This window comes from Lupinus angustifolius, chromosome LG03, assembly GCF_001865875.1.
Source record: "Lupinus angustifolius cultivar Tanjil chromosome LG03, LupAngTanjil_v1.0, whole genome shotgun sequence".
Classification (NCBI taxonomy): domain Eukaryota; kingdom Viridiplantae; phylum Streptophyta; class Magnoliopsida; order Fabales; family Fabaceae; genus Lupinus; species Lupinus angustifolius.
The window spans coordinates 6401590-6417054 of record NC_032011.1 but is presented as its reverse complement, the minus strand read 5'-3'; the positions used below and the strand labels follow the sequence as shown (position 1 = coordinate 6417054).

At 34.5% G+C, this 15465-nt stretch overlaps 1 protein-coding gene across 1 annotated transcript; it reads right to left on the bottom strand.

The window, feature by feature from the left end:
• Window positions 2588–3246, bottom strand: LOC109342302. The gene is made up of 2 exons (XM_019580313.1): window positions 2956–3246; window positions 2588–2911 (listed from the first exon to the last, which is right to left on the bottom strand). The coding sequence occupies exons 1-2, from the start codon at window positions 3244–3246 to the stop codon at window positions 2588–2590; spliced, it is 615 nt and encodes a 204-aa protein (XP_019435858.1).

The following is a 15465-nucleotide window of genomic DNA, read 5'->3' as shown; positions in this document are numbered from 1 at the left end:
AATTCTATGCCAAGGAAGTATGCTAACTCTCCAAGATCTGTCATTTCAAACTAAGATTTGAGTTTTCCTTTCAGCTTTAGGATTTCAACCTCACTACTCTCTGTTATGACCAAATCACTCACATAGAGACAGATTAGGATTAGATCACCTGTGCATGTCAAATTCACATATACACCATGTTCCACCTTGCCCTTAGTGAAGCCAATAGATGTTAGGAATGAGTCAATTTTTTTGTTCCAAGCTCTTGGAGCTTGTTTCAAACCATACAATGCTTTCTTCAATCCTAGCCCTTTGGTTTCCCCTGCTGATGTCTCAAATCCTGGGGGCTGAGTTATGTAGACCTCTTCTTCAAGTGGTCCATTTAGGAAGGCACTCTTGACATCAAGTTGCCATAGTTTCCAACTATTCTAGCTAGCAAGAGCAATAATCAATCTAATTGTCTCAAATCTTGCTATTGGTGCAAAGACTTCATCATAGTCATAACCTTCCCTTTGCATGAATATCTTAGCCACAAGCCCTGCTTTGTGCTTAGAGACACTTCCATCAGGTCTTAATTTGACCCGATACACCCATTTGACTACTATAGGCTTCTTACCATAAGGCAGTTCAACCTCTTCCCATGTTTCATTCTTGTTGATGGCTTTGAGCTCTTCCTCCATTGCCTTAAACCATACATCCTCCTTTTGAGCCTCTTGGAGAGTAATTGACTCAGTTTCTCCTAGGAATTCTAAATGAATCAGATCACCTTCATCTATGATCACATCATCAACAAACATGTCAAACTCACTGAGCCTGAGTGGTAAGTGTCTTGTCCTTGTAGGTCTGGTTTCAGCAGCCCTGATTTCCTGACTCCTTGTTCTTGGATCAGGATTCAACTCTTCTGTGATTTCTTGATCCTCTTGCATAGGGATTAGAGTTACTGACTTGTTATTCTCAACCTTTTTAGGAAGTTCTTTCCATTAGCTCATCTCATCAAAGTAGACATCCCTGCTGAAAACTACTTGATTAGTCATAGGACTCAAGAGTTTGTATGATCCTGTTGGGTCGTAACAAACAAAAAACATTAGTTCATTCTTGTCATCTAACTTCTTTCTCACCTGATCTGGGATGTGCTTGTAGCAGACTGAACCAAACACCCTTAGGTGCTTCACTGATTGTCTCTTTCTGGTCCAAAATTATTCAGGAACTTGATTGTCAAGGGCTTGAGTTAGGCATTTATTCAGTACATAAGTTGTTGTGGTCACAACTTCACCCCAAAGATTATGAGGTAGATTTTTTCACTTCAACATACACCTTACCATATTCATGATAGTTTTGTTTATTCTTTCAGCCACTCCATTGTGTTGTGGAGTGTATGGAGCAGTAACTTCATGAATGATGCCATGCCCTTCACAAAAATCCTCAAGATCTCTTGAGGTAAACTCACATCCTCCATTAGTTCTGAAAATCTTCAAGAGTTTCCCTGATTGTTTTTCCGCCAAGGCTTTGAACTTCTTTAGATTTTCAAATACTTCACTCTTTGCTTTGATGAGGTATATCTACATCTTCCTGCTATGCTCATCAATAAAAGAGACAAAATATTTGTTTCCCCTTAGTGAGGGAACCTCAAAGGGTCCACATATATCTGAGTAAATAACATGTAATAAATCAACAACTCTGGTTTGAGTATGGTTACTAAAGGATGTCTTAGCTTGCTGGCTGGTTAGGAAACTATCATAGATTGAGTTTTGGAGTTTGATATCTAGCAGACCAATTACCATTTCTTTAGTGCTTAACAATCTAAGGTCTCTATAGTTAAGATGACCATACCTTAGATGCCAAAGTCAGGATTCATTTGAGGTAGTTTCTACATTCAAGCATTCTAAATCTACAATTCCTAGCTTGACGTGGAATGTCCCGTTGCTTAAGAGTCGAGCATGTAGGATTCTTGTCTTCAAGCTACCATAGACATCCATAACTATATCATTTAGCTCCATACTGAACCCTTTTTAATGTAATTGGCCAAGACTAATGAGACTTGTCTTCATTTCATGAACAAGCAACACATCTGTTATGTATGATTACCTGCCACTTTTCATCTTGAGAGGAATATCTAATGTTCCTTCAGTGATCATCACTCTATTATCTATAAATTTGACTTTATTTTTTTGGTTGAGTCAAAATTCACCAGCCATTCTTTGTGCCTAGTCATGTGGTTGGAGCCGCCAAAGTCAAGATATTAGTTGTCATTCCCTCTGATTTTGTAATCTGTTGTCATCATGAGTTGTACAACCTCTTCATCTAAATCATCATTTTCTTCCTTGACAAGATTTGTTTATGATTCTTGCTTTCTTTGATATTGGTTCTTGCTAGGTGCTAAAAATTCAGTGGAGTAATGCCCAAGCTTGTCACAATTGTAGCACCTAACCTTCTTCTTATCAACTTTCCTCTTCTAGCCTTTGAACTGCTTACAACCATTCCTCATATTGAACAATTCTGGTTGTTCAGTATTGTAGTTATAATTCTTTCTTGCAATGCCTTTCAAATTAGGGTATCTCCCTTGATTCTTGCTTGAAGTCTTTACACAAAATGTCCCTTTCTTTGATGTCTACATTTGAAGAGTCTGGTGTGAGGATCTATATGTGATCCTCTCATTAATCCTTTGTTCTTGGGCTTCAAGTGACTTTTGAAGCTCCTCAATCTTCATGTTTTCAACTCTTCCTAATTCCTCAATGGCCACCACTACATAATCAAACTTCGGGGTCACTATTCTTAGGAATTTTTCCACAATGGTTGCATCATCCATCTTCTCACCACAAGCCTTCATTGCGTTTGTGTGTGTGATCAACCTAGTGAAGAAGTCATCAACTCTTTCACCTTCTTCCATCAACATGAGTTCATATTTCCTTCTCATGGTTTGTAGACGAATTTTCTTCAATTGTGCAACACCATCATAGTGTTTCTCCAACACATCACATGCTCCTTTGCTATTGCAGATCCTACAATCTTTTCAAAGTGGGCATTGTCCAGTGCTTGATGAAGAAGGCATATTGCTTTGTAGTCCTTTTTCTTGTTTTGTTTATGTGCATTTCTATGTGCCTCGGTGGCTCCTTCTTCCAAGATTGGAAACCCCTCTTCCACGATATCAGCTACATCTTGATATCCAAAAATGGCCTTCATTTGTATGCACCATCTACTCCAGTTCTTGCCATCTAGTACAGGTAGAGTTGTGGCAAAATTTCTTGATGATTGAGCAATATGTTTCATGGAAATACTTGATCTTCTTGCTAGCTCTTGATACCAAATGTTAATATTGTAGATGATGGAAGATTGAGGAAGATGAGAGTGAAATCAACGAAAGAGATTGTAAATTGATTTAGAAAGATGAATTAGAGAATGTGTTTTCAATGAATTGCAATTATATTGATCAATGCCTCAATGATATAGGCTAATATACAAGTTTCTAAAACTGTTTCAACCAACTTAACTACCTTCTATAAATGACAACTCTCTTAATTAACTTTAACTAACTCATTTGCTTACACCAATTAACATCCTAGACCCATCAGTGCCTCCGTGAAGGTTGGGTTATGTGTGTGGAGGTTTGTAAGGTGTGAAGGTTGGGTTAGGTGTGTTGAGGTTTGTAGGGTGTGAGGGTCAGGAACAGGATCCTCTGTTCCTTAAACTCTTTCTATCCTAGACTCATCAGTATTTACCAACAAATAAAAAATAATATTTTATTTTTTTATAAAAAATATTACATTGAATCCATATGTCTAGATGTAAGTTGACGAGACAGGGTTAAAACACGAAGTTAGGATAGAGTTAAGGACACTATGTTGAGAGATGTGATTTGCATCTGTGAAAGTTAGGTTAGGTGTGTTGAGATTTGTATGGAGTTAGGGTTGTGTTATTTATTTTATTAAACTATTCATTTGTCAAAAGGTCAAATGTACTTAGTGCTTAACACACTCAATCTTAAAAACAAACAATATGTTACTCAAATGTTATAATGTCTCATTTGATCCCAAAAATATTAAAAGGTCCAAAGTTCAATTCATGTAAGTAACATTTGTTGGAAGAGATAGTCACAAACCAAAAAAATGCTAGTTCATTATCAATAGAATGAGGCAATACCCTTTATTATACCAAAAAAATGAATAAAATAATATTTTTCTATTATATGGAATGCTTTATTTTTATTCATTTTCTGTTTTCACTTCTTCAACAACTCCTATGATAAAGCTTTTTCGAGATGATTCCTTCATTCAAATGATATCCTCCAATATTTATTGGATGCATATCAACAACTTTGCTAACCACTATTAAACAGCTGTCTTTGTATAATTAATAACTTCATGGAGATTTAAGGTACAGTTCTAATTATAGAGTCATAAGGCTGTGAATGGATGACTTAAGAAGTATAATAATAAAGAATATTAAGAGTTCAAATTTTATCCACCACAAAATATTAACATTTACTTATAAAAAATGTAAACTTCTAATTCTTAAAGCTATGATAGTATTTGTATATACAAATATTTCATCACATAGATAACGGTATAATATTTAAGATTAGGAGTGGCAATGAGATGAGTTTGGATGTATTTGGATTTGCATCCTAATAGATGAATAGAAAACTATACAATAATCTATATAAATGCATCACATCACATTTTTAAATTATTCAATCCACCCATATCCAATGGATTTCAATCCATCCATTCTATTCATGTATCCATTTTAATGGATTGGATATCCAACCCACTTTTTTTTTTTAATTTGAACAAAACAATTTTAATAAAGCAATTTGAAGGAAAATAAATTCTTTTAAAAATTATTATTTAATAAATCATTTTTAAATATCATTTTAAAAAAAATAAAAAGTGTTTTTTTAAAAATTACTCTTAAAAGTGATTTTTTTTTTAAAAACACATTTTAAAAAATCATTTTCTTAACAAACACTTTTAAAAATTGCTTTTTTGATAAACACTTTAAAAAAGGTGAATTTGTGAAGCTTTTTTATAAGCACTCTTATAGGCAAGAATCTCTGGCGCAACATAATTGGCAGGGGTGTAAAAGTTCGGTTTGGTTTTTGATGCAATTTAGTGACTGAACCTAACACAAAGATACGGTTTGGTTCTACTCGATTAACCGTAAATTGTATTTAGGCACCAAACTGAACCGTTCATTAACGGTTATTTTTTTAACTTATTTAAAGAAAATCCTTTAAGAAATAGATGAACAAACTTTGCAAGGTATAGAATCAACTAAATGAATACTAAACACATCAATAATAAAATATTTTATACTCTTTCTAGTAAAATAATAATAATTCAACATCTCAACGCACTACAAATTTGAAATTTTAGTCCACAAAATCTTCGACAACGTTCAACAAAATTTAAGAATAACAAATTTGGTATCCAACAATAACACCTAATACTCAACATCATTAGTAATGTCCTCAAATTCTTCTTTTATTTTCTTTTAGTTCCTTAATTTCTTTATTTAATTAATTTCATCTATGAATATTAACAAAATGTATACTAGTTTTTTAGTTTTCTTTCTATCATCTCAATGGATAATAGAGATAATAGATATTTAGGTTTGTTAAATAATTTATTTTTTCTATTTGCGTCTTATTTATAACATATATGTATTAATAATTCTAAATTCTTAATCATATTTTATCTTCTAACTTTAAAGCTTAACCATTTAAATATAAAATAAAATTATTTTTTAATATGTGGTTCGGTTCTAACGGTTCCAAAATTTATAAACTATGAACCAAACCAAACTCAAAAGGTTCTAAATAAAAAAACTGAACCGAATCGAACCAGATTTTTTGGTTCAGTTTCATCGGTTTCAGATTTAAACCGGAACCGCTTACACTCTTAATAATTGGGACTTCCATAAGTTATATGCAACAGTTCATCATCCTAAAATATTTCATTTTGTTATTATGTTATCACATTAGTCAATTACAAAAATGATATATTTATACTTTACAGTAAGATGTTGGGGTAAAGCACTAAGGCCAAAATTGTTTATACTTTTTTGATAAGCACTTTTTAAAATCACAATTGCAATTTTCAACTTTTGTAAAATGTGTGTAATTGTACTTAGAAAGGTGAGAGAGATTTTTTATATTAATATTGAATTAATTGAAAAAAAATTGTTTTTATTTTTAATTTTTTTGGATGGATTGGATATCCATCCAAATGGATATACCCATGAATATCCATTGGATATAATGGATGGATTTGAATCCATCTATTATCAACATTATCCATTGAATTATAGGATTTGGCATACCTCGGGCTCATATTAGTGATGGAGGATAACATTTTTGCAATTCACAACTGGAGAAGATCTTCAAAATTATGGGGTTAAACACAAGGTGGCATCATCCTACCATCCGCAAACAAATGGAAAGAGGAGGTATCCAATAGAGAGATAAAAAGGATCCCAGAGAAAACAGTTTCAACAATAAGAAAGGATTAGTCTCTACGATTGGATGATGCACAATGGGCTTATAGGACGACATTCAAGGCTCCTAGTGGATTATCCCATATCAGCTAGTCTATGGAAAAGCATGTCATCTCCCAATGGATCTTGAACATAAGGCATCTTGGACTCTTAAATTCTTCAATTTGAATCAGAAGGCAACCAGTGATAAAAGGAAGCTGGAATTGCAACAATTGGAAGAGACGAGTCTCGCTGCATATGAGTCCTCCAAGTTGTACAAGGAAAATATCAAAATGTACCACAGCCAAAAGATCCGTAAAAATGATTTTCAGTCAAGTCAACGTGTGTTGCTATTTAATTCCCAGGTGAAACTATTTCCTAGAAAACTCAAGTCAAAATGGTTAGGACCCTTCCTAGTTAAGGAAGTCTGGCAAGGCAAATCGCAAGTGCACGATTATGTCGTCAAGTAACAAAATATCAATCCCACAAGGACTAGAAAACTCCTTTAATTATAACAATTAATTTATCCTTAACTCAAATAGGAATTAGAAGTGAATTTAGAACAATTGAATAATTGACAAGAATAATTATGAAAATAGTAAAAAAAAGATTGAAATCTAATTTAGGAATAGTTCTCAGGATAAGGGTTACTACCTTTACACTAGCAAATCTTTGTTTTGCTCCTTTTCATGAACTTTAAGTTGTGAGGGTGAATTAATCTTTGATATGTGTCATCCTCTCTCAAGCTCCAATACTTTACTCAATTGAAGGCACGCCTACTCTCGTGGTACGGTTATCAATCAAATCCTTTACTTGGATCTTTCTATCCAATCGCTTCATAGGAATCCAAGGTGAATTCCAAAAACCCCAGAGAATCCTAATACTACTCTCGTGAATTAGGATTCTAGTTTGAATAACTGAATGGTCAGATAATTGGGTTCACCTCTCGGTCCTTCCCCAATGTATCTAAGAGGTGTAATTTGTTGGCCATACAACTCACACGAATAAAACTCAATTTAATGATTCAAATCACAACACTCAATGAATGTTGGCCATACAACTCACACGAATAAAACTCAATTTAATGATTCAAATCACAACACTCAATGAAATAGAAGTAAGAAAAAATATTTATTGAATGTAAAATAGCATACCCCAATCATAGAAACAAAAGGAATTACTCACTCATGATGGAGAAGAGAATTCCAAATTCTAAATTAGAGAATTGTAATGTAAAGTGTAAAGTTGTAAAGTATTTTTCATCCTTCAGAGAGAAACCTTATTTATCTAATTACAAAATATAAAAAATAGGAATATAATATAACATCTATGACCTCTTTTGACCCTTCAATTTGTCTTCGTATAGCCTCAACACTGAACTTCATCTTCTTGCACCAAATCTCTACTCTTTTTGGCTTTAATCCATCCAAACTTCACAACATAGCCAAAAACTTCCACTCAACCCATACAAAGAGAAAAAAAGTTAAAAGCAATCCTAAAGTCCTAATTATGTCTTAAAATGTAAATTAAATGCAATGCAAATGTAGCATAATTTCACACTCGTTCCCTCAAGCTTATCTCTTGCTTGTCCTCAAGCAAGTATAATGTCTAACTTTCACAATTATGTATAAATGATGATATAGAAACATGACCCAAAATAACAAGCAATCTCATGTTAGTTTTTGGGTCATAAACAAGACAATCATAAACAAATTTAATTTAAGCTTAGTCTTTGGGTCATAACAACTACATGAATTAGGGTCACTCTTCTCTCATCACTCTTATGTGTTTAAATGTTAGTGTTTCGCTCATAAATTTTCATGAAAGTAAATTACCATAGGCTTGATTATAGACCAAATCGCCATTAACTGTATTTGAAGACATGCAAAAATCAAGAGGTCTTTAGTTGGTTGTAGTGGGGCCAAGGTGAATGACTTAAGGTGGGATAGTCAAAGAAAGGATACTTCAAAAGGCTTACAAATGTTTCCCGAAATATTTAAACTTTTTAGACATCTGATGGACGCATTGAAATTCTCTTAATATGCATTACTTTATCATATGATCTTTTTTCAATCAATCTTTCTCCTTACAACATACATTTTTTAGTCCTTTCTTTTTTAGTATACTTTGTATTTATTTATTTTATTTTATTTTTATTTTTTTATTTTTTTGTTGAGATTTTCTAAAAGAGAAGGGATGAAATTTATTCATTTATTTATTTTCTTCCTCACCTTTTTATGGATTCTTTCATCACACATGACCTTTTCACATTTCTCATTGCTTCAACCAAACATCATAAATTACCTCAAACCTTCATTTGAGTAGCTATGAAAAATCATTAAAGTCCAGGCTCAAAAGTGGGAAACTAATGAGTTTTCAATGTTTATAGCAAGTGGTTGAAGGTCGAAAGAAAAAGTCCTAATTGCCTCTATCATATTAATGCATATAGACAGACTTCAATCTTAAAACGGTCACAAATCAAGTTTTAGAATGTACAATCATAGAAAAATATGGACTCATGAAAGAAAGAAAGGTTTTATGCAATTGTCAATTCAAATCAGAACCCTTATTGCGTTTGGCCCAAGTTTCTCACATTTGGTATATTCAGTAGAAGTTATGAAACAAAGACCTTTATTTAACCAAATTTAATTCACAATTGTCAAATCTAATATCTTTCATGTTATTATTTTATCAAAAGTTTTTTCTTCTTTAGTGGGGGTCACAGATCAACAACTATTATTCATGCATACTTTTTCATTTAAAGAACAGACACACAACACATAGAACAAAGCAGAGAATAGAGGAGATATGAAACATATGCGAAATACATGATAATATGAATATTCAACCTAAAAGAAAATTAAAGTCTATATGGTATACATGACATGAATGAACTATCTAAATGCAAAAAAACCCTCAAGCTTAGAAATTTACATTGTCCTCAATGCAAAAATTTAAGTAATAAGAGAAAGAAAAAAAAAACTCACGAGTAAGGTAGGAAGTGTCCTTAACTCATGTGCCAATTATAAGTGGTTGACTTCATTGGGTGTAGAGGAAGTATCTGCAAAAGAAGAGAAAAAGGTCCCAAATGGCCCATATGTTCTAGATGGACTAGGTGCAAACATCCTATTTGAATGAGGCAACTAATAGGCATTGTCGTGTTAGCACTTTTCCATGTAAATTTTGTTATTTTATTTGTGTAGATTTTATGATTTTTTGTGTGGCCGACACTATATACATCCCCCTACAAATGCTCCAAACTGAGGGAGGCACTAAAGCCGACACTAAAATACTAAAATTAATGGTTCAAGGAAAAATGTACCTCCAACGCGGGTTGCCTCCCACGAAGCGCTCGTTTAACGTTATTAACTTGATGATTGATCACTGCGCATCATGCAGGATCCCATGAACGCATACCCAATGGTGGAGGTAGTATTTTTACTTTCGTTTTAGGTGTTTTCCCTTTCTCCCAATTATCAGATTTAGGTATGACTCTCAAGCTCGCCTCATGCGGGTTTTAGGGGAGTGCTGAACTTGCATTTATAGATTCACTACCCTCAACCACTTCCTCATCAAAATTTGAAGTGTCACCTTCCACCATGATTCTCTCTAAGTGATTCTCATATTTCACTTTAGGCACTTCCTCCTTCACTACTTGGTTCAACATATCAATCCCGCAACTCGAGTCCTCAAGAGAAGGTTGTTTAATAGATTTAGCAAAATCAAATTCAACATTTTCATCCCCTACACTTAAAGAAAGTCTTCAATTTTTAATATCAATTATAGCACCAGAGGTAGCCAAAAATGGTCTATCTAGTATGATTGGAATTTTTGCATCTTTCTTTCATATCTAGTATTACAAAATATGTTGGAATGTAAAACTTCCCAACTTTGATAGGAACATCCTCCAAGATGTCTATAGGGAATTTAGCTGACTTATCCACTAATTGAAGTGATATAGTAGTGGATTTTAGTTCACCCACGTCCAATTTTTTACACACGAATAAAGGCATGAGGCTCACACTTGCCCCTAAGTCACATAAAGCACGGTCAAAAATAGTGTTACCAATTAAACAAGGGATAGAGAAACTACCAGGATCTTTTAGTTTTGGAGGCAATTTGTTTTGAATTAAATCACTGCACTCCTCAATTAAAGCAATTGTTTCGTAATCCTCTAGTTTTCCCTTTTTAGATATAATGTCCCTAAGAAATTTCATATACGCAGGTATCTCCTACAATGCCTCACTGAAGGGCAGTTCGATATATAATTTCTTAAGGATATCTAATAATTTCCCATATTTATTTTCTAACATCGTTTTTGCAATTCTATGGGGAAAAGGAATTGGTGGTACATATGGTGGTGGAGCTACATACTTAGACACATTTTCAGAATTTTGTTCCTCTTCATGGAATTGTATCTCAGTATGTTTCTCTCCCACTTGTATATCATTCTCAATTCGTGGAACATGATTGAGTTCCTTCTCACTCCTTAATTGGATAGCCTTACAATGTTCATTAATTGGATTTTTCTCTGTCTGTCCTGGAAACATCCCTATTTGCCTATTAAAGTTGCTAGCTTATTAGGTAATTTGTGTTTCTAACATTTGTCCATGAATGGTTAGGTTTACTATCTTAGAATTCAAATCATTTAACATATTTGCAACATTTTTATTAATCATGAATTGATCCTCTTGAAATTTATTAAGGTTAACAAGTAATTTTTCTTGACCTTCAATTATTGTTATAAGAGTGGGATCAATATGAGAAAATCGTACCTGTGAAAACTGAGTTGTAGGTTTCCTATTACCTTGTTCATCCTAATGTTGATGATCTAAAGTGTTGTTGCTTCTCCAGGAAAAGTTGGGATTGCTCTGCCCGTATGGTGGGTTGAATTGTTGTCCAATCCTTTCCTTGTTGTCATAGTAATTATATGATTTAGGTTGTTCATTGGCCCAAGCTCCATGTACAGGTTGAACAATTTTTTTTGCATTCAAACCATTCATGCCCTTTTGTTTCACACCTCTCACATGTTGCAGTAGAGCCAATAGCATTAGCATGTTACTTTTCCAACTTTCCAAACCTTTGAGAAAGGTTCTCTAGCATGGAAATTACCTTCTCCATCTGATTGCATGAATATTGTGCACCAGAGTCTCTTCTTGGATGGTGTCTCCTCTCATTCGCCCATTAATGATGATTGGAAACTACATTCTCTATGATCTTTGAAGCAATATCAATTTCGTTGCACATAAAGGCACCACCTACTGAAGAGTCCAACAATAATTGTGATGGAAAGTCTAGTCCACTATAGAAGTTCTGAAGCAATATCTATGGTGGAATACCATGATGAGGGCAAGCTTCAGTTAGCTCATTTAATCTTTCCCATGCTTAAACAATTGACTCCCCATCCTTTTGACTGAAGTTCTGGATAAGGTGCCTATAATGCACAGTTTTGGAAGGAGGAAAATATTTATTGAGAAAAGCATCCTCCAAAGTTCGTCATGTTGCTTGAATTTCAGCATTTTGATTCCTTAGCCACGTCTTAGCACTATCTCTAAGGGAATATGGAAACATGCGGAGACAAATGACATCTTCAGAAGCCTTATGAATCCTCATTGTCTCACAGAATTCAAGAACTGGTCAATATGGGCATTCAGATCTTCATAAGTTCCTCCTCCAAATTGGTTTTTCATCACCATTTGGATCAAAGCAAATGGCAAATAAAAGTTCTCTGCCTCAATAGTTGGACGGATTATTCCAGTACGTGAACTACGAGCATTAGGGGCCGCATAGTCGTGAAGTGGTTTTTTGTCTCGTTCAACCATTGTTTGTAAACGCGCACATCTTTCTCTCGTTCTTTCTCTTTGTTGCATTCTTCTTCTATAGAAAGTCCTTCCTGACTATGAGTAGTAATTTGAACTTTGCATTAACCAAATGAGCAACTTGCATAGGTACCAAGAAAAAGGAAAGTGTGTAATACACTAGAGTAAAGTAATGAATTAATTTAGAATTAAAGAAATTTTGACACAGTCCCCGGCAGCAGTGCCAAAAACATGATAGAGCAAATCACAAGTGCAGGATTATATCGTCAAGTAATAAAATATCAATTCCACGAGGACTGGAAAACTCCTTTAATTAGAACAATTAATTTATCCTTAACTCAAATAGGAATTAAAAGTGAATTTAGAACAATTGAAAAGAATAATTATGAAAATAGTAAAAAGGGATTGAAATCAAATTTAGGATTAGTTTCCAGAATAATGGTTACCGCCTTTACACTCGTAAATCATTGTTTTGCTCATTTTCATGAACTTTAACTTGTGAGGGTGAATTGCTCTTTGATATGTGTCATCCTCTCTTGAGCTTCGACACATTTACTCAATTGAAGTCGCACCTACTCTCGTGGTACGGTTATCAATCAAATCATTTACTTGGATCTTTCTATCCAATCTCTTCGTAGCAACCCAAGGTGAATTCCAGAAATCCTCGAGAATCCTAATCCTAATCTCGTGAATTAGGATTCTAGTTTGAATAACTGAATGGTCAGATAGTTGGTTTCCCAATGTATCAAAGAGGTGTAATTTGTTGGCCAGACAAATCATACGAATAAAACTCAGTTTAATGATTCAAATCACAACACAAAATGAAATAGAAGTAAGAACAAATATTTATTGAATGTAAAAAGGCATAGCCCCAATCATAAAAACGAAGGGAATTACTCACTCATGATGGAGAAGAGAATCCAAATTCTAAATTAGAGAATTGTAATATAGAGTGTAAAGTTGTAAAGGGTTTTTCGTCCTAGAGGGAAAACCTTTTTTTATCCTAATTACAAAATATTGGGCTAAGCCCAACAAAACAAAACAAAAAATTGGAATATAATATAACATATATGACATCGTTTGGCCCTTCAATTGGTCTTCGCATAGCCTTAACACTGAATTCCATCTTCTTGCCCCCAATCTCTATTATTTTTGGCTTTAATCCATCCAAACTGCACAACATAGCCAAAAACACTCGCTAAACCCGAACAAAGAGAAATAAAAGCTAAAATCAATCCTAAAGTCCAAATTATGTCTTAAAATGCAAGTTAAATGCAATACAAATGTAGCATAATTTCACACTCATCAAAGTCGAATTGCATGGAGCGATCAAATTTCAAAATCCAGCATCTCAAAGTAGCTAGATAGTCAATAGCCAAAGATTGAAACCTTACCTGGGTGATGACATCAAGCGGCTCACCACAATCATCAACTTGTCAAATGCTTAAAAGAATAGGCGTCGAGCTAATGACGTTAAACAAGCGCTACCTGGAAGGCAATCCAACTTTTATGTTTTTGTTTTGCTTTACTTTTGTATCCCATGTTGTTTTCTATTGTATATAAATCAGTGCGTATAGTTTGATGTACATAATCTGTGTGAGAGTGAGTGAAAAACAGAAACTTTTGTGTGCATAGTTCAATTTTCTTGGGTTTTAATGGGTATTTTTCGCCCAAGCGAGCCAGACTCGCTCAAGCGACAAAATGGCCAATTTTGGGCCAATCTTGTTGCCTCGCTCTCGCCCAGGTGAGAGTCCCTCGCTCAAGCGAGGGAAACAGGTCAAAACCCTGAGATTCTTGCCCAAGCGAGTCTGCCTCGCTTAAGCGACAAAAGGCACACACTCATTGCTCAACTCTCGCCCAAGCGAGAGTCCCTCGCCCAAGCGAGAGGGAACAAGTTGGTTTTTAAAAAGGGGGATAAAGAGCCAAACCTTTTATTTCTCCCTTCAAGAAAAATGAGTGGAGAAGACAAAAAATCTTCTCAATAGCTCTCAAGCTTATTTCTTCACCAAACTCGTGCATACACTCGACATTTGCATCATGAGCCAACAACTGTAAGTACATATTGGCTCTTCAGCTCTTCACTTCACTTGGTTTGTTCAAATATCTTCCTATTTGTGCATTGGGAAAAATTCTACTTGTTGTAGGCACATTTAGGTTAGATTAGGAGGTTCTATGTGCTACATTGTCTTATTGCTTAATCATTGTGATGTTATTGTAAAGCCATGAGTGTTACCACCAAGGAACCTGGGGTTTCTAAGTGGGAAATCCAAGTTTACTTCGTGAACTTGGCACTCATGTGCTTCGATTTGGTTATGGTTATTATAATGATTTTAGGGCACTTAGTATGTAGCCATGATGTAAATTGTGTACAATTTCCAAGAACTTAGTTTAATTTTGTTTTGTTTAGGAACTTACATGTGTTTATGTCAATTGCAGAATAAGAAACATGAAAAAGAGGAGAAAAATGAGAAGTTTGAGGTTTTGGAACACTGCTCCTCTCGCCTAAGCCACAGCCTTGCCCAAGCAAGAAGAATGCCCTTCGCCCAAGCAAGGGGACTATTGCTCAAGTGACAAAAGAAGGAAAAAATGCATAAATCCCTGCCTATCCCTCGCCAGGAAAGGGACTGTCGCTCAAGCAACAAATGAAGAAAAAAGAACATGTTGCCCTACCTGGTCCTCGCCCAAGCGAGGTGTTCATGGCTGAAAGTAATTATTTCTCTCGCTCAAGCGAGAATCTCTAGCTTGAGCAAAAGACTAGAAATCTGGAATAGATATAGGCAATTACGAAAATCAAAAGGAGTTATCCAACCATTTTCCAAGCTTTTTCCACACGATTTTAGAGAGAGAAACACTAGAGAGGAAGAGAGAAGTCATGGGAACGACGTTAGATCTATAATTTCTCGTAAATTCTGATGATAAGAGTGTTGTAATGACAAGGATGAGTGGCTAGTTCTTCAGTGTTGAGATTGAAAATGTAATTTTCTAACCTTTGTACTCCTGGATTCAATTCTTTAATGTATTTAGTTATTTGATTTTGCGAAGTTTATTTCACGCTTAATGCTTGAATTTACTTTGCTACTGAACTCTTGATCTTAGATCCAAGTTTAACTAGGAAGTTGAACTTGGTATCGAATCTGGTTTATCTTCCTTGATACATCGTTGTTCTACGAATGAACAATGATGTATGAATTGCTTT